At 42.1% G+C, this 27,766-nt stretch overlaps 1 protein-coding gene across 5 annotated transcripts in view; it reads left to right on the top strand.

Annotated features, from left to right (window-relative positions):
- The window catches only part of RNF220 (ring finger protein 220), a 331,499-nt gene that overhangs the window by 105,736 nt on the left and 197,997 nt on the right, over positions 1-27,766 (top strand). For all 5 annotated transcript variants that reach the window (XM_053392649.1, XM_053392650.1, XM_053392648.1 and 2 more), the window contains exon 3: positions 17,155-17,229. In XM_053392649.1, coding sequence (XP_053248624.1) covers positions 17,155-17,229 — 75 coding nt within the window. The remainder of the gene's footprint in view (positions 1-17,154; positions 17,230-27,766) is intronic.

Genomic DNA, 27,766 nt, shown 5'->3' with positions numbered 1-27,766 from the left:
GATTCTCTAAGTTTTGTGAAAGTGATTTAGCTAAGAGGATAGTAGTCTCATCTTGGTTATCAGAAGAGGGAACCCAAGCAACTCCCAAGCAGAATACAGTGGTACCTCAGGTTACAGACGCTTCAGTTACAGACGCTTCAGGTTACAAACTCCGCTAACCCAGAAATAGTACCTCGGGTTAAGAATTTTGCTTCAGGATGAGAACAGAAATCGTGCAGCGGCGGTGCAGTGGCAGCAGGAGGCCCCATTAGCTAAAGTGGTACCTCAGGTTAAGAACAGTTTCAGGTTAAGAATGGACCTCCGGAACGAATTAAGTTCTTAACCCGAGGTACCACTCTATTGCTGATTATGGAGTTCAAGTGCGCTGGATGCTAGTTCCTCCTTGCTTACTGTTGTTTTCAATTGTAGGGCTAATTCTGTTTCATGTCATGTGGGTTGGATATGAGAGAGTAAAAGCACTAAATAATAATTGTGACAGCTGTGGTGTTTCCCATTCTTTCATGGGATTCTGCTCTGCTGCCTAAGCTGAGCCAAACGCACACACACACACCCCGGTGTAAGTTAAGTAGATTGTTAGGATTCTTGTTTCTCACAGAGGGTGAGGAACTGGATCCAGCTGGTGATCTGGATAATTACGTCTCCCACAGAACAACATTGACAGGTGGGTTGAGCCACCCACGTGTTGATCACCTGATGTTATTATGGCACCAAGGGACAACTTCAAAGCAGTTTTCGGTAACCCCAAACCAGCTGATCAGTAGTTACAGTGAGTTGCTTTGAAATTTGTTTGTGGGGTGGTTTGGATTCTGACAACTCCTGCAAACAGACACTTTTTCTCTGCAGATCTGCAAGCAGGCTGCAAACAGACAAAGTGGGGCTTGCAGAAAGCTCATTTGAAGGCACATTGTCAGTGCCAATCAGTTTATCAACACTGATGAGAGTCCCATTGACTGCTCTGGTTGGTTGGCTCCTGTCTGTCTTGGGAGACAATGAAAGAGAGGTGAAGTCAAACGGGTGGATCGTTACAACACCTGCTTTGACCGTAGAGACCAATATGGGAGAGACACGTTTTGTTGTAGCTGGGGCAGATGAAGGCATCCGGTTGTGCTGTTGCTGGTGTACCATGGTGTTTCTTCTTTCTGCACTCCTTCCAGTGGTCATTCCTCCTCTAGTCTTTGCTGTGGATACGCAAGATGATTGATTGTCTCCAGGTGCTGTGGTTGTCTGCAAGGGATTGCCACATGGTGGGGTTAATGTTGCTAGCCGTCATGTCACGTTTGCAGACATCTTTGTCACACAGAGTTGGTCTGCCAATGGGCCTGCTCCCCACAGAGAAGCCAGCTCCCCAAAGAGCATGTCCTTGGGGATCCTGCCATCTTCCATTCTGTGGACATGACCAAGCCAGCATGGATGTTGCTGAGACAGGAGTGCAAACATGCTGGGAATATGTGCGTGGAGAGTTCCCAATGGGGAACTCCTAGTGCTTCCAATCAGCTGATGGTTCCTTTGCAGGTGGGACTCGCTGCCAGCGCCAATCAGGAGCTCACTTTAAGTTCCCAAATATTATTACTATTATTTATTCAATTTCTATACTTCCCTTCATCTCAAGAGCCCAAGTCAGTTCACAACATAAAAATACAAAATGAGAATCCAAAATATATAAAAAACCAAAAACAAATCAATAACCCCTTCCCACAAACCTGTTTAAAAAGCCATAGAATGTTAATCAACTCAAGGCCTTGTTATAGAGACACATTTCCCCCTAGGGTCTAAAGATATGTAATGAAGGCACCAGGCAAGCCTCCCTGGGGAGAGCATTCTACAATTAGGGAGCTACTGCAGAAAATGGTCCCATGTGCACCCTTGTGAAAAGACCCAGCGTGTGCACACAAACCCTATAGGAGCGTTCACTTGCATACTCAGTCTCCTCCCTTGAGATGAGAACTGTGCAACTGACTAGACCTGCCTGATTCTTTAAAAGCAGAGCAGGAGTGGTGTGTTAAGTGTTGGCCAGCATCTTTGCTTATGCCTAGCCATATATCCTAGAATTCTGCTGATGAACCGTTGAACCTTGTATCCTGTACTTAAGAGTTGATGCTGAGACTGAGTGGTGATTTCATCAGTTAAGTTTTGGAATTTCCTGAGCCAAGAGTCTGAGTCTTTCATTTGATGATGGGAGCCAGGACAAGCTTAGTCTAGGCCTGTTTCCTACCTCACCTCACCCCTTTTGTTAATGTGCAGGTATTCTAACTAGGCCTCGACGATGTATTAATACATCATCCAGGACCAGTTTGAGGGCCAGATTGCAATGACGCCTTCACCTAGCAGTATGTCGCGGGTGGGGCTTGCCTGCCGCCTGGCACCTTACCTTCCTTTCCCTGCTTCCTCCTTCCTCCCTGCCAGGCGCTGGCAATGTTGAGAGTGAGGCAGTTTCACCCGAGCGCCCTGTGGGGCCAGGGCCTATGCTTCTTGTTCCTCTCTCCACACCAGGTACTGGGAGTGGTGGTGGTTTTACATGATGCATTTTGATGTTGAAAACCTGATATTGCCCAGCCCTAATTTAACCTAGGGCTCCTTGAAAAATCTGTCTTACGTTCCTCAGGCCTGTACTGCGGTAACAGTGCTCTGCCGGTAAACCTTTAAAAGGAAATACAGTGAGGGAGGAATACATTGGAATTTAATCTTATTTGTATTATTTGCAAGGAGGATATTACTGTGTCAAGTATTTTCAGTTCAATAATATGTATCATTTAGTCAAAGGACCCCTTGACAGGTGATGATTTCATACATTTAGACATAGGAGAACTGCATGTAAATCATCATCTGTGACAAGCATATGTATTTCTGTTGCCTTTCTTAGCATCCTGAATAAGAATGGGTGTGTCTGTGTCTGTTTATTTCACATTTTACTGCAAAACAAACCTAATTCACATTTTCTGAAGAAATAACACAAACCAAAACACAACTATCCTTCTAAATTTGCCCTTCTCTGAATTGTGTGGTGCAGGGCAAATATTGTGCATAAAAAAGAGCATATCAGGAGAATGTGTACATAAAAATGCACATATTGGTGAAAATAACATAGAAAAATGCATTATATGAGGGGAAATTGTATACAAAATGTGTGTATTAGAATAAATACACACTAAAATGCCGATATTGCAAGGGGTTGGGCTAGGTGACCCTTAGAGTCACTTTGAACTCTACAGTTCTGTGATTTGAAGACAAATTCGTATAAGAACTTAAAAAAAAACCAACAACCTGCAAGTTCATGCGAAGATGTGGAACTGAACTCCATATTATCTGGAGAAGCTGAAAATGACAGATTCGCCCATCCCTTGTCCCAGATTCCTCAGACTTGTGGTAGCTGCTTTTTGCTTCCTTAAGGAGCACAACTTATGCTCCTTTCTCTGTTTTTCCATTAAGTCAGAGAAGCCCGGCTCATCAGAGGTGTGTGGCAGGAGTAGATAATCCAGTTTACCCTCACCCTCAATAGTTTCTTTATCTTCATTCCCTCCCTTTCCATGACTTCCTCAGAGGTGAGGACTCTGGAATCTTTTGGCCTCTCATCAGCCCCACATGTATCCCTATCTGGACTGACTTCTGGCTGGGCTGCTCATGAGCAAGCAGCTGGCCTTTCCCACAGTGTGCATTTCACCAAGTCTCCTCTTGGTTGTATGCATTGGAAAGGCAAAGTCAATCACAGTTCTCATCCTGTCTGTGTACATTCTGCAAAACAGATCTTTTGGCCACACATGATGGTGTGAAATTATATCTCTATAGGGAAATGTTGCAAGCAAACATTAGACCGTACCCTGCCTAAACAAGAGCAAGAAAATCATCTCCATGTCAAGATCAGTTGTGCTATGTAGCACAAGAACTGTGTTTCAAGTTCTGTGAAATAAACTCAACAAGCTTATCCAGTCTCTAATTCTCTTCATATATATATCTATATATCTATATATCTATATATCTATATATCTATACCTATACCTATATCTATATCTATCTATCTATCTATCTATCTATCTATTATTAAGTTTTCATATTTTTCCTTTGTCACATTCATATCAAATCATATAATCACATACAACTTTGCTCATACCGAGCATCGACTCCCCCCACTCCCACTCCCAGGCTTTCTTAAGCAATCACAATCCTCTTAGCATTTCTTTATCACCCTATTTACCTTCTTACTATACTTTAAAAAAATACTTTAGTATTTGTAAATCAGTTTCAAAAATTATCATTACAAAATATTTTAAATCAAATCTGCAAACGTTCTCAAATGTTTACAATGTTCTTTCATATATTGTATAAATTTACTCCAGTCCTTTTCTTTTCTTTTTTGATTTTATTGTTACCGTTCACATTAACACACCATACAGAAAAAGAAAATAAATTTACATCACCATCAAAGAAAAAAGAAGAGAATTAATACATCAACTAATAACCTTCAAAACATAAAATAAAATTGGTCTTTTTCTATCGACCAGACTTCCCGTCTATTCCTTATTACAGATTCTGTATTATTTGTTCACTGCCATTGCATAACTAGTTTTGTTCAAATTCAATATCCCTTGAGCCATTCATAGGTTTTACCACATTCTTAACACTGCTACTAAAATTATTTGAACACTGCATATGACCTTAGGCTACTATTATTATTTTTCAAATCCATTTTTAAAACTTTCCATTTTGAGATAAATACCTGTTTTGTTTTTGTTTTTTCTGACATGCTGTCTAATTCCGCGTATTCAGCCAATTTTTGAATCTATTCTAATCTTGACGGGACTTTATCGTTTTTCCAATTTGCCGCAATGAGAACTCTTGCTGCGACTGTAGCATATAAGAAGATCTCTTTAGCCTTTTTAGGAATATCCGAATCTGTGATTCGCAAAAGGAAAGCTTCTGGTTTCCTATTAAAATATATTTTAAACATTTTTTCCAATTCTATGTGGATGTCCTCCCAAAACACCTTGATTTCTTTACACTGCCACCACATATGGAATAGAGTACATGGCTTTTCTTTACACCTCCAACAGTTATTTGGGACATTTTTGAACATCTTGGACAATTTCCAGGGGGTTAAATACCACCAATGCTGCATTTTAAGAAAATTCTCTCTCAGAGAGTAACAGGCTGTAAAATTCCAATTTGTTTTAGACAGGCTTTCCAACTGCTTCATTGTTATTGAGTACCCAAAATCTTGTGACTACATAATCACAGCCGCTGTAACATCCTCCTCCTTTACTTCTCAGTCAAGGAGGAGTTGGTATACTTTAGAAAGTGTTTTAATTCTGGAGTTCACCAAATCCTATTCAAATCTAGAAGTCTCAGTGGAAAAACCCTTTTGTTTGTCAATTTTGAATGTCTCAAATAATTGGTGATACTGAAACCAATCAGAAAGGCACTCACTTATTTCCCCGAAGCTTTTTAATTTCAATTGGTTATTATCCTCCTTTAGAAGTACTTTATACGTTGGCCAGGGTTCCTGGGTATTTTTTCTCTTGACCGTCTTATACTCTGTTGGCGGTATCCACCAGGGTACCTTGGGTTCGAGCAGGTTTTTATACTTCTCCCAAACCGTCATTAGGGATTTCCTAATAATATGGTTTGGAAAATTCCTATGAACTTTTGCTTTCGCATACGTTATGTACGCATGCCATCCTCATCGATTGTCATAACCCTCCAAGTCTAAGAGGTCTGGGTCCTGCAGCGTACACCACTCCTTTAACCAGGTGAGACTCGAGTCCTTTTCAAACAGTTCGTCACGTTGGTTTCGGATTTTCCCTGTCAGCTTTGCCAGTTCTGCATATTCAATCCTTTTTATCTGCCATTCTTCCAAAGTTGGAAGTTCCTGCTGCTTCCATTTCTGTGTTAAAAGTGTCCTTGCAGCCATGGTAGCATACATAAACATATTTAAATCTACTTTTGGAATTTCTTCTCCCACAATACCCAATACAGTCTCTAATTCTTTGGTCATGTTAAAACACACAGTTTTTCCTTTATAAAAATTACAGCTGCAGTGTGAATCAAGATCAGGACTATGATGTAGGGATGCAGGATTTATCCCTTTACTTCTGTGCTGCACTTCTGGTGAAAATTGGCCTTTTGGTGTTGCTATTTTGTACCAACGAGAAGCTGCCATTGGAGCCCAAAAGTTAATTTCTGCCGCTGAACAGATGCCATTTGGAAGATAAAGGGAAAATAACTTCAGTCACTCAAATACAATAGATCACTATTTTCTAGGTATCTGTGAAAGTATATAAAACCCCTGAAGAAGGCATTTTGGCTGAAACACATTGGGCTATTTATAAAAGTTCATGCAGTCTTTCTTTTTGGAAGCTAATGAGTGTTTTTACCCAAAGGCGAACTACCTGCTTTACATTCTATGGCAATTCAGTGACAAGGAGGTGGTATTGGTTGCTAATGTGGTATTTAACTGAGCTGAAGGAGGCTGAACAAGGGGCAGAAGATGAAAATTTCAGTGGAACATTTTCAAAAAAGGAATAATTTAACCAGGGGTGCCAACTTGAAAAAAATATTGGGGGGCCACATAATCACATGACACAACACACCATCAACAATGCCCATCAACTTCAAAGGGGCCCAGCTCCCTCAAAAATTTTACTGGGGTAGTCCAAGGAACCTCAGCCCCTAGGGGTTGGTTCCTGTGAATCTAACCATTCCTTGTCAAAGAAAACAAGTATTTCCCTAAACTGTTAGAGCTGAAACTTCACAAATTCACTTAGGCACAGTTTCCGTATTTTGCTGTACTTTATTTAATACTTTTGTGTTTGTTTTGTAAAACTAAAATAAGCTACAAAACCTCCAATTTTCATATTAAATACAACTGAGTCTGAACATCTCCAGCTGTCTTTAGCAAGTCAGACCATTCGTGCAGTCTAACCCAGTTGTGTCTGCACTGACTGCCAAGCTATCCAAGGTCTTAGGCACAGATATTTCCCAGACTTTGCTATCTATGATCTTTCAAATGGAGATGATGGGAACTGAACCTAACATTTTGCACATCCAAATCATGTGCTTGTACCATGGGACCAGTGACTCATCTTCTAGCTGTGACTAGAAGTGGATGGACAGAGGAGAGCATACAACGAAAAACATAACTGCAGAGTGAAACATATTCACCAGGGTTAATACATCTGCCCTATTCACTTTACCCTTCTGGTAGTTCAAGGGGAAGAGTTGGTGTGGGAGTTGGAGGCCTGAGGCAAGAAAGATAGCAAGGAAGGTAAAATGGGGTAAAAAAACCCCTATCTAGGGCTTGGGGATGGAAGTAAGTGAATGGGCATGGGAGGTTTAGAGGCTAGCAAATTGGGTTAGGGAGGTCAAAGAGTGTTGTCTATTGGCTGTAGGATCTTGTATATATCAGCCATTTTAATCATATAGATCTAATTATTTCAGTTTATATCTTAACAGGTAAGATCTGCCAAGTTGGGATAGTGGTGGCAAGGAAAAGGCAAGGTTGAACAAGGCAAAGGAGGCTTATCACAGACTAGTTTTGTTGTTTTAAACTAGGGAACAAGACTGACTTAGAAGCTTTAATAGGGACAGGGCAATACTACTTGCTCCAGCTGAGAGGTCTGATTTTCTGCCTCTTGTCACTAAAATATCCCTGCCTGACTTCACTCGGGGCCTGGTTCTGAACCTACTATGGAAAGCTCAGGTCCTCACAATAGCTTTATGAAATAGATTAGACACAAGGCTACCCATCAAGTTTTGTCACTCAGTGAGTGTTTTAACCTGGTTCTCCTGACCAGACCGAACCTTCAATTTACTCCAGTATGTGTGCTTCATATACACAGATGCTTAGTGTAAGTACAAAGTATTCCTTCTTCATGGTGATAATACCCTGTTTTTTTACCTTCTTCTTGCATTTTGTGTTCTCCTAGAGGGCTTTTTTTTTAAGCCCTTCCTTTTGCTCCACCTCTCCCCACTCTCCAAAAATGATTAGAAAGAATTATTGCCATTAGGACGTCTTTCCTGGTGAAAGGAGAAAATCGCCTCATTCATAATTTATACCCTCAATTACTATTAATAAAGAAATATTTCAGCAGGAGATCGCCTGGGAAAATTACACGTAACATTGCATTAACATTCTATTTGAACATTTTCATCACATTTGTTATAGAGTTAATAAGAGGGATATGCTCCCCTGACTTCTTCATGAAATTATGGGCTGCCTGTGATAGTTTAATCTTTTAGACTTTATATAATATATTCACTTTGCTAATTGAGCCATCCAAGGAGCAGTTAGGGATGTTCTTAAATGGGGAAGACAAAGTAATCAGGGCCGCGACTTCCTGACTAAAGGATCCTCTTCCGGAGATGAAGAGCTGTATGTCTGAGCAAGAAGTACATACACTTTGTGTCTCCCTTTGAGACCGTTGAGGGCTTATAGAGCCACTTCGTGCCATGTCCTTTCCAAATGTAAGGCCACATTGGGCACCTGATCGTACAAACGTGTGTGGTTCTAGGTCTGCACCAGGGAGAGCAGGAATCAGATCATCTGACCATGTATGGCTAAAATTAATGAACCAGGTGCTATGTTAAAGATGAGATTAACATAAGAGATAATTAAGTTACTGTAGACATCTACTGCACATCATTTGCTTATAGGATTCTGCTCTAAGACTTAAGCAGAGATGATGAACTTGTGACCATCCAGGTGTTGGACTCCCAATTACCATCATTTGCAGCCAGCATGGTCAATGGTGAGGGATGATGGAAACTGTAGTCCAACAGTATCTGGAGGACCATAGGTTCCCCACCTCTAGTTTAGGAGGCTTCCTGAGCCCAAGATTGTACCCTTTGACTACCTGGACTAATAACCTTGGTAGTATGACCCCACCTTTTACTGTTCCCCCCCGTCTACCCATGTTTTTACACACACAGCTGCCAATTGAAGATATCAGTTCAGAAACCTGATAGTGGTCTCTAGGACACAAAAGTGCTTTAAATATTAAATTTGTTAGTTAAGGTGCTTATATAGGACTCCTTTGTTATTTTTGCAGCAGACACACAGCCACCCTTTTGTATTAATAACTGTCATAGAATCCATAACTATGCCCCAGTTATTAGCTCAATTATGCCAGTGTCCTTCCTATCTCTTACTAATGCTGTAGGCCCATCATGTGATGTATAGAGTTGTACCATCTTAGTCGAAGCATGTTGCCTTTCACACCTGTCAAATCCCTTCTAGGTTCCTGTGTTTTGGCAAGTGATAATAAAAGGTCCCTTTTATATTTCAAAGGTGGTCCCAGAGGTGTGGTTGATGGTAGAGTTACAGTCTGAACTTGAAGGCAATTCTAGAGATGTATTGGAGCTGCCATGGAATTGTTTGACATTGTTCTTCTCTTCCTCAATTGGTTCTTTTTCTGCTTCTAGGATCCTTTTTGTCCTCAGCCAAAATACTTCCCTAGCCTTCTAATTCTTCTCTTCCAGCCAGCTTGCCCCCAGTCTTCTGAGACCAAGGCCAAGTGGGAGTATCTGGGATGGAAATGAAGTCCACAAAACCTTTAAAAACAAAACAAGACTTTTCCAAACTTAGTGATTAGCATTCTTCATAGGATACATTCTTTTATATTTGGGTGTAAATGAATTTGGCATTTCAGATTGGACAAGTGGGATGTTAGAAATGAATTAGAATGAACAGGAAGATCACTTAATTAATACTGCAGGAGGTGTCCATTCTGTAAACAGAAAACAGTGGATATGGAGTTCACGAGAACACACTTGAACAGGCATGACAATACCACTCTGCTCCTTCCATCCTAGATAAGAAGGCTTCCTCATCACACCTCAGTGTGATCACGTTTGTCCCTGTAACATCACAGGCAGGGTAGGCAAGGAAATGGAGCACAGTGCATAGCTTGTAAAATGCCATTGGATGAGATTAGAGCAGGATGGGGCAACAATGTAAACAGGACAAGCTTTGTAAACACAACTGCAGCTGGGATAAATTTAGCTGGTTAGGGTTGCAGCCATAGCACTGCAGGACACTGTGTCAGGGCATTCTTGCTAGGAGGGGAAACTGGATAAACAAACACAGCTTGTCGCTTCTTCTTTGCTTTGTCCCTCAATTGTGTCCCAACATTGTTATTCCAGTTGGACAATTGTGCCGCACACTGAAGGAACCAGGCATAAATTTATGGGTATTTTGATGTTCTCATCCCTTTACGTTACTTGTGCTTATGGATATTTGCTTATGAGTGTGGGTCCTTTCTGACTCCTGAGAACCAAACTGTGCCCACCAAATGTTATCCAATTCAAATACAATCTCTTGAACGTTCAGGAGTGTGTGCAATCTGCATACTGTGTGTGTATTTTATGCATGGTTCCTTAAATATGTACACTTGAAGGAAGAAACTCTTGAGCCAACACCAGGAGCAGGGGTGCCAACTTGAGTAAAATATGAAGGGGCAAGTAAGCCCCGCCCCACACAACTGATCACATGACACAGTGTGCACACACTATTTGAATGGCAATGCCCATCAACTTTGAGGGAGCCCAGCCTCCTCAAATATTTTATGAGGGTGGGGGCTGAAGACGCCTCGACCCCTATGAGTTGACTCCTATGACCAGGACTATAATTAAAACACACAAAAACACAAACAGACAAACTCAGAGGTAGCATTCAGAAGTATGGAAATACCTTTGAACATTATGCTACATTGTATGGGGAAATATATTCCAAGAAGTATTTGGCTGCTATAGATGTGTGAACTACAAAGACCTTTAACTTGCTATCTCAAGATATCTGAGGGTCTGTCTATGTTAACTTATAGGGAGAGCACTTTAATTCCCAAGCCTTCATTACAAGGCATTTTGGAGATGAAAGTCTTTAGAACTTTCTGAGTATGTAGATAACTTGCACACATACACTCAAAAGAAAAAGCCAGATAAATTTTATCGGCTTTTACTCTAGAAGCAATATGCTTTAAAGCAAGATATGCAGTGTAGTGCTGGTCTATGCTGCAAGGCCATCTGATTTTCATTTCTTATCACATGGATGCCCGCATTCACCATTTCAAGCACATGCATTCTCACACCTACCTATTGGCAGAAAAATCTGCATACCCATAACATGCTGTCCACATTTGATATAAAATCCAATGACATGTGACATTTGGAAAAGGTCACCTCTCCCCCCAGAATTCATAATCCTGCTCCAGCCAAAGAATCCACAAGGTCATCATCTCTTCAGTGGGTCTATTGATTCCTCGGGGGGGGGGGGGATGAGAAATGGGATAGGGATTTCTTTATCCATCCAGCAAAAGGGGCTGAGGATGGAGAGGTTGTAGGATAATTACTAGGTGATGGGGGAGTTGCCTGTTAGTCTGATGACAGCTTCAGAGATTGCATGAGAGAGGATAATTAGCTGAAAACAATTCAAGAGTCATGGACTCCATATAGAGCAGGTATCAACTACATGTTCATATGGAGTTATGAAGTAAAGGTCAGGCAAGAGGGGAGACTGGTTTTGCACTTGAGTCATGCTTGTGGACTTTCCATAGGCATCTGGTTAGCACTGTGAGAATAGGATGCTAGACTAACACGCTTGGCAGGCTTGATAGAGCTTGCAGGCCAAGGCCCATGCCTGACCCTAGAGTGGATTACTGCAATGCATTTACAGGTAGTTGTCTGAAAACAGACTTGAAACTTCAGCTAGTCCAAAGTGAGATAGCTAGACTGTTAACTGGGACTGGCCTTTCTGATCATATGTGAGTATTTGTTGTTTGTATCTGTCTGTCTTGTGACACAATGGAAGAGTGCACTTTTGTTGTAAAGTCAAACCTTTGGAGAGTTACAGTGCCTGCTGTGGCTGTAGAGGCCAATGCAGCAGAGACACGTTTTATTGCAGGTAAGACAGATGAAAGCATCTGGCTTTGCTGCTACAGGTGCATCATGGTGTTTCGTTTATCTGTGCTCCTCCCAGTAGTCATTCCTCCTCTGGTCGCTGCTGTGGATACACAAGCTAGCTGACTCTAGGCACTTTGATCATCTGCAAGGGATTCCCATATGGCGGGGTTAATGTTGTTAACCTTCATATCTCATTTTCAGACATCTTTGTAACACAGAGTTGGTCTGGCAACAGGCCTAATGCCTGAAGCCAGCTCCCTTTAGAGGACGTCCTTGGGGATCCTGCCATCTTCCATTCTTTGGACATGATCAAGCCAGCATAGACATCACTGAAACAGACACGTGAACATGCTGGGAATGTGGGCTTGGGGGAACACATATTTGTTTCAGACTCAGTCCTGGAAGGCATTGAGGTGTTGCTACTGTCGGGTGTCAGTTGCCTACAACTCACTTCCATAAAGCAGTGTGCTCAATGCTCAAGCCTGGTAGACCTTCATCTTGCTATTAGTTGTTAGCATCACATTTTCCCATACCCTTTTGGAGAGGTGAGCCATTGCCCCAGCTGCCTTGCCAATACGCTTGTCCAGCTCAGTGTCGATGGAAAGGTTGCTGGTTATGGTAGAGCCCAGGTAGACAAAATAGTTTACCATCTCAAGCGTGTGGTCACCAATGCTGATGTGTGGAGTGCTTGCAACATCCCAACCCAGGAAGTTGGTCTTTGTCAAGCTGATAGTGACGCCGAACTAGGTGCAGCCTTTTGCAAAACAGTTGATGAGTCTCTGTAGAGCGGTGTCAAGGCTGTGTCATCTGCAGACATCATCTCTCAGATAAGAACCTTCCACACTTTTGTCTTGAATAGACCCCTGCCAATCCTTAAATGGAAGTATGCACCACCTTCAGTTGAGCTGAAGGCATAGGAAAGCAACAGTGAAAAGAATATGCCAAAGTGTTGGAGCGAGAACACAGTCCTGTTTCACACGGCTATTTATAGGGAAGGCGTCCGAGGATGAACCTTCATACTGGACGGTGCTGTGCATGTTCTTGTGGAAGGACACAATCATCTTGTGGAGCTTAGGTGGGCATCTTATCTTGTTGAGCAGTGTTAAGGGTCCTTTTTGGCTGACAAGGTCAAAGACCATTGTCAGGTCTATGAAGGTGATGTACAGGGGGCATCTCTGCTCTTGGCATTTCTCCTGGTGCAGTGAGAAAATAATGTCAACTGCTGACCTGAACTCTAAAGATGCATTATGACTTGGGATAGGCCCTCTCAACGAGTAACTGTAATCTGGTGAGAACTATGTGGGCAAAGGCTTTCTCTACAGTACTCAGCATGGAGATACTATGGTAGTTGTTACAATCATGGCAGTCACCTTTGTTATTATAGAGGGTCAGAATGCCGGGGTCGTGCAAGTCTTGTGGCACGGATCCTTTCCCCCCAACTATTCCCATGTGAGGAGTGGGTCAAATTCAAAGTGCTGGTTTTAATGTTCAAAGCTCAAAATGTCTTGCGGCCAGGTTCCCTAAAGATCAACTCCTCTGACACTTACTTACACTGACCCTAGGACCTTTAGTTTTTCTCAGGGTGCCAAATGAGGTATGGTGGGTGGCTGTCAGAGAAATGGCATTTTTATTGGTGACACCCGAATGCTCTCCCCAGAGAGACTCACCTGGGGCCTATGTTATGGTCTTCCTAGTAGCAGATGGCGACCTTTTTATTTTCCTGCTGTAAGACCTTAAGTGGCTTTACCTCAGTTGTGTGAGTGTAAGTTTTATTGTTGCTGGATTTACTTATTTATTTTAATACCATGGCTGGCTTTATTCCACTTAATTTTTATGGTTTTTAGTTTTTATTGTTAACTTCCCATAGGACATTGTTAATTGGGTGGTATACAAAGGATGCAAATCAATCAGTGGATCAATTTATATAGTCCTGGGTTTAACCACATGCTCATGGTGGTTGGATGAACATAGCAGTTGTGGCTTTATTACTATAGAATCAAGAGTGTGTGACGAACACCCACCTGGACTGTAATTTGTTTTTCCTTAGCAATTGGTTATTGCTACAGGCAGTGGTAACCCTAGCTCTCTTGTCTCTTTCCTCTCCTTTGCATATTTTTGACTCATGCTTCTTCCAAGAAGCTCAAGGATATTGTATCCTCACAATAAACCTGTAGATGTACTTTAAATTGCATATTTGTGATACAGGTTTATGTGAACTGATGTCATATTTCTGGTGTGTAGTCGTGAGCAAGATCAGCCTTCATAATCACATAGCTGTCTAGGTTTGCATACATCCAGACTGAAAGTAAGTACATGACTCCTGGGGAGGGCAGTATGGTCAGTGTTCCTGCAGAATTTGAATGGACTGTCTCTTACTATGGTACCAATCCGCATGGCACAGTTAACAGCAAATAGATAGTATGGCTCTATGAAGCTGAGCAGTACATCAGCATGCGAGCTTCCTGGCACATTCCTGTTGAATGCTGGAATGTATAGGAAGCATACAGAAAAGGAAGCCCAGTGTGCCATTGTACAACCTTTCAGTCTTACACTTTGGGAAGCAAAGAGTGTACTTCTTTAGCTTGCTCCTCATTCTTCCAATGTGCAGCACAAATACTTGGGTATCAAGCAAAATGCCAGAAATCAAACATACTGCAAGAATGATTCCCAAATAAATGCAACGTCTTTATGGAAAGCTCAGTCTGTAGGCCATTAAGCCATACAACAACAGTAGATTTTGTACCCATCTTTGCAACACACTATATTTTGTACCCATCTTTGCAATCAAAATGAGGTCCAGTAATTAGAATTCTGAAGGTACCAGAACAGACATTCTGCAGTAAATTTGCCTACCATTGAAAGACAAAAGGCTGGATTCAGTTATGAAGGTGGGCTAATGGGAGCCAGTGCAAGGAGTTCCGCTAGTGCAATGGAACTTTCTCTCCTCTCCTCCCTCTGCATGCCCCGCAACCTAAATTGACTAAATGTGAACTCCCAGAACAGCACAGGGAGAGGAGAGGGGAAATTGTTTCATTGGGCAAACTGAAATGCTTGTGCTGATGGAATGATTGGAAAAGTGTAATGATGAATTTCTCCCATAATGTTTGTGCTAAAATTGGATTGTAATTTAAATTGGATGGTAATTTGATTAATTGTAGGAATGCTATTAAAATGCATAATTATCAAAACAGATTTCAGAATACCCTTTTTACCACAACACACTGACTGAACCTAGCAGAAGGGCCCCAGTTCCAAAACTAATCTATGCCTACTGAATTATTTTGAGATATCTAGTGGGCATCCAGGAAAAAAATGCAGATTATAAAACCAGTTTATTTCTGGATTGGGAATTGGGGAAGTTTCCTACTCCCTAATTACAAGCCACACCATTTGTACAATTCTTAAATGTCTTGTTCTATGTCTTATTTTCCTCTTGGCAATAATGGAGCAGCTGTATGCTGTTCACGTTTACAAGTCTAGATCAGATGTAACACTTGCTGAATTTAAGGGTTGCAATTGGGAGTATACCTCACTGATTTTCAGGCCACCATGTGGGAGAGCATTCCATACTCCTATTGAGGTGACTTTTCAAAGCAGAGAGGACTATTGCGGATGTGGCCCTTTCGTGCTGTCCAAACCACTGTGAGTTATGGCTTCTCCAGCCTCTAATTATGCAGTCAGCCCCCAGTCGCCTGTTCCTAACGAGGCTGACAGGCTAATCTCTCAAGAGCCCTTAATGTGTTATCATCTCTCGCTGGGTGACCTCATATTTCTAACTGCTTTGGTGGGGGGAGGAAGGAAAAGTGTCGTCTGCTCTCCCCCCTCAACATAAGCCCACATCCTCAGGCTCATCTGTTCAGGCAAGGGAGATCAGCCCATCCATCACCTACCCCGTTGGGCTATTAGATGATTAAAGGCATTTTTTATAATATTTGGGCGAGTTTTCAAAGCTTCTTGCAAAGTGTCTGATTAACACCCGTTTTAACCCCTCACTGGTCAGACTGCAAACCCCAGGAACAGGGGAGATGCACGTGGGAAAGACTGTTAAGAGATGCCTGCCTTCAGCAGCGTTTGTTTTGTCTGCTCATGCCCAGATCACTGACAAGGTGTGATTCATGGTCCCTGGACACCTGCAGGAAACAGTTCTTCCTTGCCAACTGGGACCTGGTGGTTTATGAGGTTTTAACGGTTCCAGGGGACAGGAAATGGGACCCTGGTTTGTTATGCAACAGGCTGTGCAGGCGCTGATTATGTCTCCTCTTGGTAGCAGATCCATTAGTTGCCCTTAGGAGCTGAGGGTCAGGATGGATTGCAGTTCTGTGACCCAGCAAGGAAAGCAGCTTGAGATGTGAACCCCACACAATCTTTGGCATTTTTACCTTATCCACATGCCTACCCTTGTGCCCATTTCCTAGGTTCACCCACACCTCAGGTCACACATTCCTTCCAGATCTGTTCCTTTGGGTAGTTATCTGTTGCAGCTAAAGGCATGGAGACTGGGAAAGTGAGCCATGGGACAGAATTGTGCATGGTAGTGGTCTCTTTGTCTACCAGAGCCCCCTTTGGATTTGGAACTTTCAGCCAACTCTGCTCAGGTTTTTCTCTACATTGATGAAAGTTAAGGTACACAGGGTTGTGTACATATGTGATGCAGCTGCACAGCATGTATAGTCATGATTAAGGCCCTTTGCATGGAGGAAGTGTAGTCATTAAAGGGCACTGAGTAACAAACACAAAACAGAGTTCTGGAGTTAAAAGTTGATCATGTCTCAATTGTAAAAAGTGCCAATATTTTAAGAGAGAGGGTAGCTGACTTTTAAGAGAGAGGCTAGTTACTTGGGGAAAGGGTGGTTTTTCTGCTTCATGCTGTCTGTACATTAAAATGTTATGCCTACTCAAGGAGCATACAACTTTCTTTAACAGGTTTTTGAAGTGCAAAGTATATATGGGTTGAACATTCTTTCTATGGTTTATCTAGCCTTCAAGGCAAATATTCTGATGGATGATACCTTATGGGAAGCTGTTAGTTGTTGGGGGCTTTTGAGAAATGGTCTATTCACAAACGTTCCTTTTGTGCTTTGTTTGTAAGACCCCAGCACTTGAAGCAGAAGCTTCAGATGCTTAATCCCATGACGCTTGCTGAGTTTGGAAAATCTCTGCTGTTAAATGTCACTTGCTCAGTAGTAGGAGTCAATTGATTGATTGTCGTCCTTTGTGATGCTCATTGTCATATTTCATAATCTCAATTTCTTGTCAATTGATTGCCAGATAGAAGCGACAGCCAAGGAGGGCCACCAGCGTCTGCAGGGGCCAGCCAGCGCATGGCGTTAACTTTCCCTCTCTGTAAGTGTTCCCTTCTTTTATTACTGTTGTGGGGTGGTTCAGAAAATGAATAGAAGAATAGTTTGGGTAGATGATAATAGTCCTGGGGATAACTGTGCTGTTAGCATTATCAAACATGTCACATTTTTCAGGCAAGAAAAGAGAACATTTATTTTTAATAAAGGTGTTTTCTGGTGCTTGGCTGAGAATAGCACCTAGGAGTCCTGGCTCCCCAGCCCTCACTGCTCTAACTTCTAAAAAGAGCTGGGAATAAACTGAGCATTGTCTCATCAGGGACAGTTAATTGTAATTTGTGTAGGCATGTTTTAAGGAAAATGTTATTATACAAAACAGAGATATTAGTCTAAATGTTGGTAGGGCTGACAATTATGGGTGGAAACTACTTGCAAACTGTGTTCAGGGTGGTAGGTGGGATATATTATTGTTATGGGAGGTTCAACGCCATGTAGGCAAGCCCGATCAAAGCTCTGCCCTCTCCTCCTCTCACGCAGCTGGGAAGACTTCTGCCAAGATTACTTTCAGTTTCAAATAATCTCATTTTAATGCTACACGTGAAGCAGGAATCTTGGTATTCAAACCACAGTTATCAGGACTGGCCCAAGGCATTTTGCTTCCAGAGGCAAAGGACAAGATGGTGCCTCCTCCTCTTCCACATACAGAAACCAGCTGGACTGGCAGCTGATCTTACTTCAACTGTATGACTGTATATCATCCTCCACTGTGCCTGAGGCAGCAGGCCAGGTTAGGGAGACAGTTTAATTTATACAGTTCTCTCCTCCAACAGAGGGGGAATGTCTGGTTTGAAGTTGTTTTGTTTAACAATGAACCAGTGTTCATTTAAAATCAGGATTCCTGGTTTGCACATGATGCTAAAATGAGATTATTTGAAACAGAAATTTATGCCAGTAGAAATCCTCATCCCAGCCATGAGGTGGTAGGGGAAGAAGGGAGTGCACAACCTGAATGCTTTGCTTGGGCTTGCTATGGTTCATCCATGCCACAGTTCCTAAACCTTTGTTTACTGTTACCTGCAAACCAGCCATTGCTTGGGTGGGTCAGACAAATAATTTATCCTGCATTAGACAGTTTATTTTTTATCTATTTAATTCATAAAATTTATATACTGCTAAATAGCAGAAAAAATATCCAAGTGGTTTACAAAAAAGATAAAACAATAAAATAATCACTTTGAAAATTGCAACCATAATTTAAAACATACAGGTTAATATCGCAATAAAAGAGACTGAAACCAATTAAAAATCCTACAAACTTTCTAAACATCTAAACAATGACTGTCAACAGATGCTACTGAAGATATGCAACTGTTTTGCAGTTATGTTAACTCATGACTGTGTGTATTATGCTTATACGTACAATGTTAATTCATGACTGTTTGTATTAGGCTTCTATTGGGCATTAGACCATATATAATTTGAATTCTACCATAGAACCTACAACAGGGAAAGCTGCTTATACTGAGTCAGACCATTGGTCCATCTAGCTCAGTATTGTCCACAGTTATGACTGGCAGCTGCTCCCCAGCTTTTCAGAATGGAACTTTTCCCTAGCCCTACTTAGAGAAGCTGGAGATTAAAACTGGGACCTTTTGTATGAAAAACAGATGCTTTGCCGCTGATTTGTGGCCCTTCCCTTCAATTGCTCACCAAGAACCTCAGCTTTTAATTTATTAATTTTTATAGACTTCTGAGTTTCAGGAAAAACTTTGGAAGTGTATTGGAAATGTCTGATGAGAGCTTAGAATGCAATGGATGTTTTAAACAGGGCTTTATAAGAACAGAGCTGCCTTTCTGCTCCTTGATCCCCTGTCTTCTTCAGATTAATGTTACTCTTCTTTCTTTGCCCTGTGCCACAACCTTTCCATTGCTTACAACTTCTGAATGCAACAAAGCTCCATGTTATACAACAAGATTTACTTAATGCAGATTAATTGAGCAATCTGAATGCCTAATTTGCCATGCCAGGGGGGATTGGGCTGGATCCCCTGAGGATTGCTGTCACGTAATGGCAATGGGTTTATTCCAGGCCTTTTTGCTGTGCCAGACATGAAGGTGGTGCAGTGAAGAGGAATTTCACCACCAGCAGCTTTTGACCTGGCGAGTGCAAACAGCAGGGCTGTGCTTGTGCTGCTGCTGCTGGCCAGGGCTTAAGACTGTAGCCTAAGTCCTACATTGTGTGCAACCTATTTGTAAAACACAATTTCTACATGAACATGTGAAATGTGATTGATCCATTGATTAAATTTATAAGCCCACCCTTCACTAAGCATTGTCAGCCTTGTTTGAAGTAGGGAGGGGGGCTTCGCTTCACTTGCCCCCCCCCCATTTGCATTTTACAATGAAAGCCATTGAAACCAGAATCTATTTGATGGTCTTCTCCCATAATTTAGGACATCTTTGGAAATTCCACCCCCATATTGTTCAGGGTGAAATTAAAGTGTGCGCACTAGACTAATAGGTAAACCGGTTTGGAGAGTGGCTGCTCAGATGGCTCCACCTGGTTCCTATGGCAGTGTTTTGTGTGTCTTCCACCTCCCCCCACCCCACCCCCACTCCAAACAACCTTTACTGGAAAGCATATGGAAAGGAGAGCAGCCGACCTTTGGCACATTTATTGACACTCCCAGAGTTCATACTGCAACTCTACAATCTTTCCCTGAGATTATTAAAAATTAATTGATCACTTTTATATCCCCCCACGGTGCCCGACACTGTCGCTGCGAGAGGGGCCAAGGGGAGGAGGGCGTGTGCAGGCGTAGCAAACACACTGATAAATGTTAATTACTCTTTTATGGCCCTTGTCAAATTCCAAAGCAAGTCATAAATTCATTAAACTCTAACGGATTAAGCACATGCAGCTTATTTAGCCGCCATAAACAAGATCATTTGTATGTTGGTTTTTCCTTTTTTATTGCTTCAGCAGCAAAAAGGAGAAAAAATTGACTCAGGAGCTCCTGATGGGTTTGAAAAGTTGGGCAGTTAATATCCTGCTGCTATTGTCTCTTATTATTTTGTATACATATGGCTATGTACATTTGATATTTGGCATGATAAATTATTACTGTCTTATTTCCGGATAACAAGAGATAATATAGTAATATACCTTTTAGAGAACCAAATTGCATTGGTGAAAATTCATTCTGGATTTCAAGTTCTTCAGCAACAAATAGATCCAATTCTTTTGCCAGTTGACATTGATCCCAGTACAAAGCATGACCACCACCTATTTTGTATCTCCCCTGTCATTACACAATGTATAGTATCAATATAATATTATGGTAGTTCTAGTAAAACATGCTTTCTTTTATGAAATGGTTTCTGCTTGAATTGACCGCTTTGGAAGTATGCTCCACATTTTCCTAGGATTCAAAACAACAGTATTTTGACTCTAAGGAAATAAGATGATTTCCTAAGCTGGAGCATGCATTACCCTACTACAGTCATAAATGTTGCCCCCAGAATGTCATGAGAACCTGTTGGATAGAACACCAGTCTCACTTAATTTCATTGACCTTAGAAGAAGAGATGTTCCTAATAAGAGAAATGAAAAGCTGAGGCAAAGGCACTTGACTGAACTTGTGCATAAGACTGAAAGCTCAGGACTCATGGTTCAGTGTTATAGCCTGCACAGCTTGGTTCTGGTCTTCTAGTCAACTAGTTGACTGGGTCTTCCTTGGAGGAGAAATGGAGCACTGCAACAAAATAAGTTCAGTATACTTAAGCTCCAGCTACTGGAACAGTTGTCTCTGCAAATTCCCTGGAGTGTGGATTTTTAAGTACTGACAGGAGATACTGAAATGACAAAGGTTGGAACTTAGAGGTTCCAAAAGACAAGGGCTTGCTACTGAAAACAGCAGCTATTTGTTCAGGTCTCCCCTCCTCCTCAACATCTGGTACAGCTTATCCTGTGTCCTCCTGATATCATTATGCTGCATTTTCCTGTCCCAGTTCTACACGCTTCTGCCACTGGTAGAACATTGGGACATGAGCAAAGTTGCATTACACATTATGGAAACAGAGTCGACATTGGCTGCTATTTTCAGAAGCAGACTTTTGTTCTTCCAGAATGTGTTGTTCTGCTCTGAAATGTGACCATTCAAGTCACAGGGAGACTTGGATCAAGCCTCAGCTGATCCTCCTTGACACAAAAGTCAGTGGTGAGTCTAATTAGCACGCCACATTATAGAAATGTATGTGAAAAGTTCTAATATTCATGCCCAAAATCACCATGCTTTTTCATGGCTGGCAAAGAGCCCTTATTTTGCATGCCTCAAAGTCTCAACCCCCCAAAACAGTATGGTTGCCTGGAGTTGCAAACACCTTTGATTCTGTGCATGGCTGCCCCATGTGGTGAGCTATCAGAACTGCAGCTTTTAACATCTACATGGCAAAGTATTCTTAGGATTTAGACTGGCCCTATCCACCAAGGCTGGCCATTGTGTCCTAAGAAGGGCTCTCAAAGTCTTCCTGCTTGGCTTGGGCATTACTTGAGTAGCAAGCTCTTTCCGGCTCTCTTTCTTTTAGGTGTTCCTCAGCCCTTACTCCTTGGTTCAGCTCTTGGCCCTCAGTTAACCTATAACGGATCAGCTTTGACAGATCAATCTTAATTTAATTTTTTTACTGCAACAAAACATTATAGAACACATACAGGAATCTATTTTGCAAGACTGCAGATATCAGTCAAAATGGTCAAAGTGCTGTCTTAGATAGACAGGACCATAACAGCCTATCGTTACAACAAGTGAGATCTGGGGTGGTATAGTGGCTAAAAGACTGGGGTTGCCATCCTAACCCACTTATCTGGGAGCAGATGCCAATGAATTCAACATGACTTGCTTTTGAGTAGATATGGTTAGGGCTGTGCTGTGTGTGACTAATCAGAAAATTTTCAGTTCAAATCTCACTTTCCCCATGAACTAACTTGATTGCATTAGGCAAGTGATTCCCCCCTGCCCCCCCATTTTCTGCAGCCATCCATCTCCAATATAGGAATGATGATAGCATTGAGCATTACAAGGTTGTTGTCTACAGCAAGATAATGTATGCCAATCAAGTGCTTTGAACATCATAAAATGTCCAAAGCACATAAACACCCCTTGCTTTCTGCTTAATTATAATAAGTAGAACCCCAAAACTTCCATTGGGACAAATTTGACACCACTGTTTTCTCCTCAGTTAAAAAAAGGCCACTAATAAGCATCCAGATATGGCATTGGTCCTGGTCCTACCCATTGGTGCATTGGAATATCTGTGGGGCTCCCCTTGCCTCGAGACATAAAAATCTGCCCCCATGTTTGATGGATTTATGAGCACAGGGGTGGGCAGTCAGGGGTTAATGGAAGAACTGTGCCCTGTGCTCAGCGGTAGCTAACAGCCACTAGCTAATAACTTTATGGCTTCAAAGCAAGGCATTTATCATGCTGAAGTTTGTTTATGCACTAGTTATACAGCACATTATGGCAGATCTAAGTTGGACTGATAAATTCTAAATGACAAGCAAGGCTACTGAATGGGGCTTGCCGAGTCCAAAAGACCAGTAGCTTTTTCCTGAACTCTGCTTCCAAGATAAGAATGTTTTCGCTCTCTATTGTTTAGTGTGCACAAAAGTGCATAAATTTGATGTAAAAGAAGACATGGATAATGTCCAAGACTTTTGCAAACCTCCCATCTTGTGAACAAGAGCTAGCACACTCGTTTTCTGCAGTACAGAAGTGGAATTATGTGGCCAGAATAAGTACAAATCAGGCACAATTGTTCCCCCCCCCCAAATGTCTCTTATTTATGTCATTTAATCTATCTGGACGAGGGGTTGGGACCAGCCATCAGGAATGTTTGCAAAGAGCAAGTGTTGAACTCTAAGCCCTTTTCACAAAGCATTCCCTAAAGAACCCTTTGGAATTTTGAGCTGGCACTGGCACTTTTTGCATATTTTCAGTTTTCCTATCAGCATGCTGACTATAAATTAAAATCAAACCTGAAATTCCTGTTCCATAAGTGTTAATTCCAAGTATGATTTTGCTTTGCAAGGAACAATTCTTGCAGAATGGAATATCTGTGGAATGCTGAAGGAAAAATGTTGGCATATTCTATTTTGATGGAGACATTCTACATACTGCATTATGACAAACCTAGGATTGCAACCCAGTGTACACTTTATGTACACTGTACATATATGCTGTATGCCAAGAGTAGCCAACATGGTACCCTCCATACATTGTTGTATTCCAGTTCTTGCCAACCCTAGCTAGCATGGCCAGTGATCAGGGATGATGGGGTATAATCCAGTCTCTGGAGGATGTTGGAACTCTGGGGTGCAACTCAGCTTGCTGAGAGGGGTTTGCATGGTGTTAAAACAGAAACAGAAGGGAATCTCCAAATTCCCACACTGTCTCACTGCTCTTTGCCTGTGTTGAGTATATATTTGATCTTAGACTGATATTCCTAGGTTGCTGCTTTCACTTCTGGTCTCCCCTTCACTTCTCTTTTGGATCCTTTTGGGAGAGGTCACCCTTGCTTTGTCTGCCAAGCACAAAGAGGACATCGTGTAGGCTATCACTTTTCATGTCTTAGTCTCATTGGCACATTGCATTATATGGTATGCATTTAATAAATTTCCCTGTGATGTATTTACAGAAACAAACATAGGCATAGATATACTTGTCAGTGGATTAAGTGTGGTTTATCATATAAAAGTGGAGTATAAATAAATAAAATTAATAAACTGGAATAAACACTCTGGCCTCACAAGACAAGGAATGGAGATCTTGCAAGGTGGATGGAGACATGAATTCTTGGGCCCCAACAATGGAAGAGGTAAGGCACAGTAGTAGAATGCTCAACACAGGCTCTGCTTCTGTGTGGTGACTGGTACTGCAAGCAAGATCCACACTTCCACTGCGTGTGTATCCAGATTCCCACCAGTTTATGGGGTTCCCACAGTGACCCATTTGTAGATTGGTTGGATTGTGTAGTCTTCATCTATATCTATGGCAGTGTACTGATAGATGTATCCTGATCTGAAATGTTTTGTGTTAATATTTGTATACATTTGCATGTTCACCCCTGAATTGCCTGATAGTTCCTGCATGTGTGTTCCTTGGATACATAAATTTGTTCGTTCATGTGACTGGAGAGGTTTCTCTCCATAGTTGTGTATATGTGTAATGATGTGTATGGTGGGGATCTGAATTATATTGTTCTGTGAATTGTGATATGGTTACCTCCTGCTTCATGGCTGTGCACATATGTTTGTGCATGTACACATAGTCTGCTCTGACAGCGTGGTTACATTGTGTTCGTGGGTTGGTGTGCAAGTCTTTGTATGTGAGTGCCAGCCCTTGTGGGCTGTAAATCCTGCTGCCCAGCTGAGGAGGTTGAGCGGTTTATTGCTCAAGGCCAGGCCCATGAATCAGGCAGAGGTGTCGGAAGACGCATTAACTCGTAGCCTTTGCTCAGTTGCTGTGTGGTTCCAGGAGGGGCCCTGGAGGCAGCGATTAAAGGCGGCACCTTCCCCTTTCAGTTTTATGGTAAGAGGAAAGCAGTAAATTAGAGGCCCAGAGGCTTTAGGGAAGGCCTCGCCCTGACATTGCTACCTGCTGCTGCCCTGACAGCAAGCAAGTTAGGCCCAGTCCAGCCCTGGGACAGAGAGCTTTCCAGTGGACTGAGGAGCGAGATCTGTAGTGTGAGAGAGCTGATTTGTAACAACTTTCCTTGGATAACTTTGAGTTTGGGCCTGTATACAGGTGCCTTTTCCAGCACAACAAACATTTATTCTTCTTTACAGGCAAATACACATAACACACAGGCAGTGCCACAAACTCTGTGTATGGTATATAAGGCCCCAAAGTGTAGAAGTTTCATAACATGGGAATCACCCAGTTGGATTGGAAGTAGAAAAGCTGTACCTGTGAATGTTGACAAAAATTGTGACATGTCTGTGATGTTCACTTTGGAGACCAAGGACAGGGTGAGCTTAAGCAAAAGGATAACTTAAGGGCAAGTAGGTCCTGTGCAATTGCTTATAGAGTGATGTCCACTTAACCACTTCAGTATCTTTAGTTCTTCCTACAAAGGACTTATTCTCATGTTGCTATTGTTGTTAATATTGTACACATATTTTATCCTCGCCTGAATGTTTTCTCAAGTAATGGAAACCTGACAAGGGGTGCTTGGTCCTCGCCTCTTAGGATGGTTTGCATTCCCTGGTTTGCCAATTTCTGCATTCATTTAATGTTGAGAAGCATGGTAGGGGATATGGGAGACACAGGCATGTTGTAAGACTGAGAAAAATAACAGAAATTTACAGCCACACATTTAAGAGGTGACACCAAACTGTGTGCTTGCCTGCAGGACTGCTCGTGATAGTGTTATGCAACACAGTAGAAAGAAATCCATAGGTGATTAGTGAGTTGTGTGAGGGCATTGTTTGCTGATTGGACATTTATGGGAAATTGGAGTAAGTAAAGAGAAGAGGGAAAAGGATGAAAGATGAAGAATGTTAGACATATCCAGCTGAAGAAAAAAAGTTTACTTTATTTAGCTTGAAACTAACTTCCATTTAATAGAAGCTGCCTTCATTACTTAGCATGTTAAGCCTTTAGATCAGGCTTCCCTCTTGAAGAATCACTGTGGACTTTGATGCATGCCCTATGAAGAACTTGAAGACTGATTGCTTTATCGTAAAATATGATCCATTATGTGAGACTCTTATTTAAGAAGAACATGATCGATTCTTTTGTCATCAAAGTTAATTTCTATGAGTCAGTGTCTTAACAAACACATGGTGACTGCTACTGTGGTGTCACAACTTGTGGCATTGGTGGTGTGGCACAAGGCAGTCTGGAATACCAGCACAACATCATGGTTCAAACAATGGCCACCTTCAACGTTCACAGGGAGTTGTATCCAACACTGCAGGCATGAAGTTTTGCTCATGCACTGGGATTTCCCCTCCCTGTCTCCTTCAGTCCCCTCCCCCATCCCCAAATGTGCTCTGGAGGGTCTTCCAACCCTCTGGAGCAGATTCTGAGGGTGCATTGGGGACTGCAGGGGAGAGGAGAAGGGAATTTTTTGTTGCACAAGTAGAGCAGCAGCAGCATTAAATATGAAGCAACAGGGCTGGAACTAAAGATGCTACTAGAAGCCCAGAGCTGCTGCCACTCAGTAACTCTCCCCACTTCTTGGTAACATCTAGTATAACCTAACCTTTGACATGGTGTTATCATGTTGCCTGTTTTCCCCCTCTGTCTCCCTGACAGCCAATAATATAATGTAGGAATGGGGATATGCACAACACAATCACTTTGAGTTACATAATGTGTTACGTTAGACCAGCTTTCCCCAACCTGATGACATCCATGTGTTTTGGACTTCAGCTCCCATCAGCTACAGACAGCACAGTTGTAGTCTAAAACATCTAAAGGGCATCAGATTGGGGAAGACTGTACTAGACATTGCCAGGAAGAGGGAAGAAAGATGGAGCAGCTGCTGCTCTGTGTCTCTGATAACGTCTTCCTTGTGCATGACAGTGTGAGGTGAAATATTTGTATGGGGCTTTGCAAGTGTTCCAGTTTTGTCATCCATTTTATCAGGTTGTACCAGAGGCGTCCCTGGTGCCTGGGTATGTCTTAATACCCCTAGCACCACTGTAAGATGTCTGCCAAGGGAAATGTTTCTTTTTTTCCTTTTTGTATTGCTTGCCTTTTGGCCTAGAAAGGCAGCAGCCTCTTTTCCTCTGAAACCTTTTTATGACTCCGGGTATAATTAACTCAAGCCATAAAAAATTTTCGAATCCAAATAGATATAATTAACATTTAATGTCACCGGGTTTTTTGTGGATAGTCAAGACTATTAAGAAGTGAGTATTGATTGAAGAGGTGAAGCAGATGTTTCAGTTATTGGATCAGGACATCAGAGGGAAGAGGGAGCCAGGAGGCTGTGCTGGAGCTGATCCAGTGACACTTCTGTGCCTCCTGGAAGAGATTGGTGTGCTAGGAAAAAGGCAGAGATTTTGTAAGTATTTTGCAGAACTCCTCCTCTCTTGCACTTGGCCTCCTCCTCCTCCTGCTGCATAAGGGAAAGACAGGGGAAGCAACATCTGGCTGGTGGCAGCAGCCGCAGCAGGAGGAGGCCAAGCACAAGAGAAGAGGAACCTCCAGCCATTGAAGCTGCGCTGCTGCCACACTCGGCTCCTGCCGCTGTCCCAACATCACGTGTGCTCCATTGGCCTCCTCTCAATCTTCTGCGCAAGTAGGTCCCTCTGCCTTTGAGCATGGTTGCCTAAGACTCCTGCTGGCCAGTCTGTATGTCAAGAAAGTAAACTGCAGAGGTGCTTTTTTCTGAAGTCAAAGCTGCTTGAGGTATAAATTCAGAAATAGAAAAAAGTGAGCAGTATCTACATAGAGTCAAACTACACCCCACAAAGTTTTAGCCATATGCTTCAGTATTGCACCCAATAGTCAAGCAACTGTTTAATCCAACTATGGTAAACCAAAACCAAGGTTATTCTGGTAAGAAGGTTG

This window comes from Podarcis raffonei, chromosome 6 (genome assembly GCF_027172205.1).
Source record: "Podarcis raffonei isolate rPodRaf1 chromosome 6, rPodRaf1.pri, whole genome shotgun sequence".
Lineage (NCBI taxonomy): Eukaryota > Metazoa > Chordata > Lepidosauria > Squamata > Lacertidae > Podarcis > Podarcis raffonei.
Note: the sequence above shows the minus strand (reverse complement) of the source record. Positions and strands in the feature narration are given on the sequence as shown.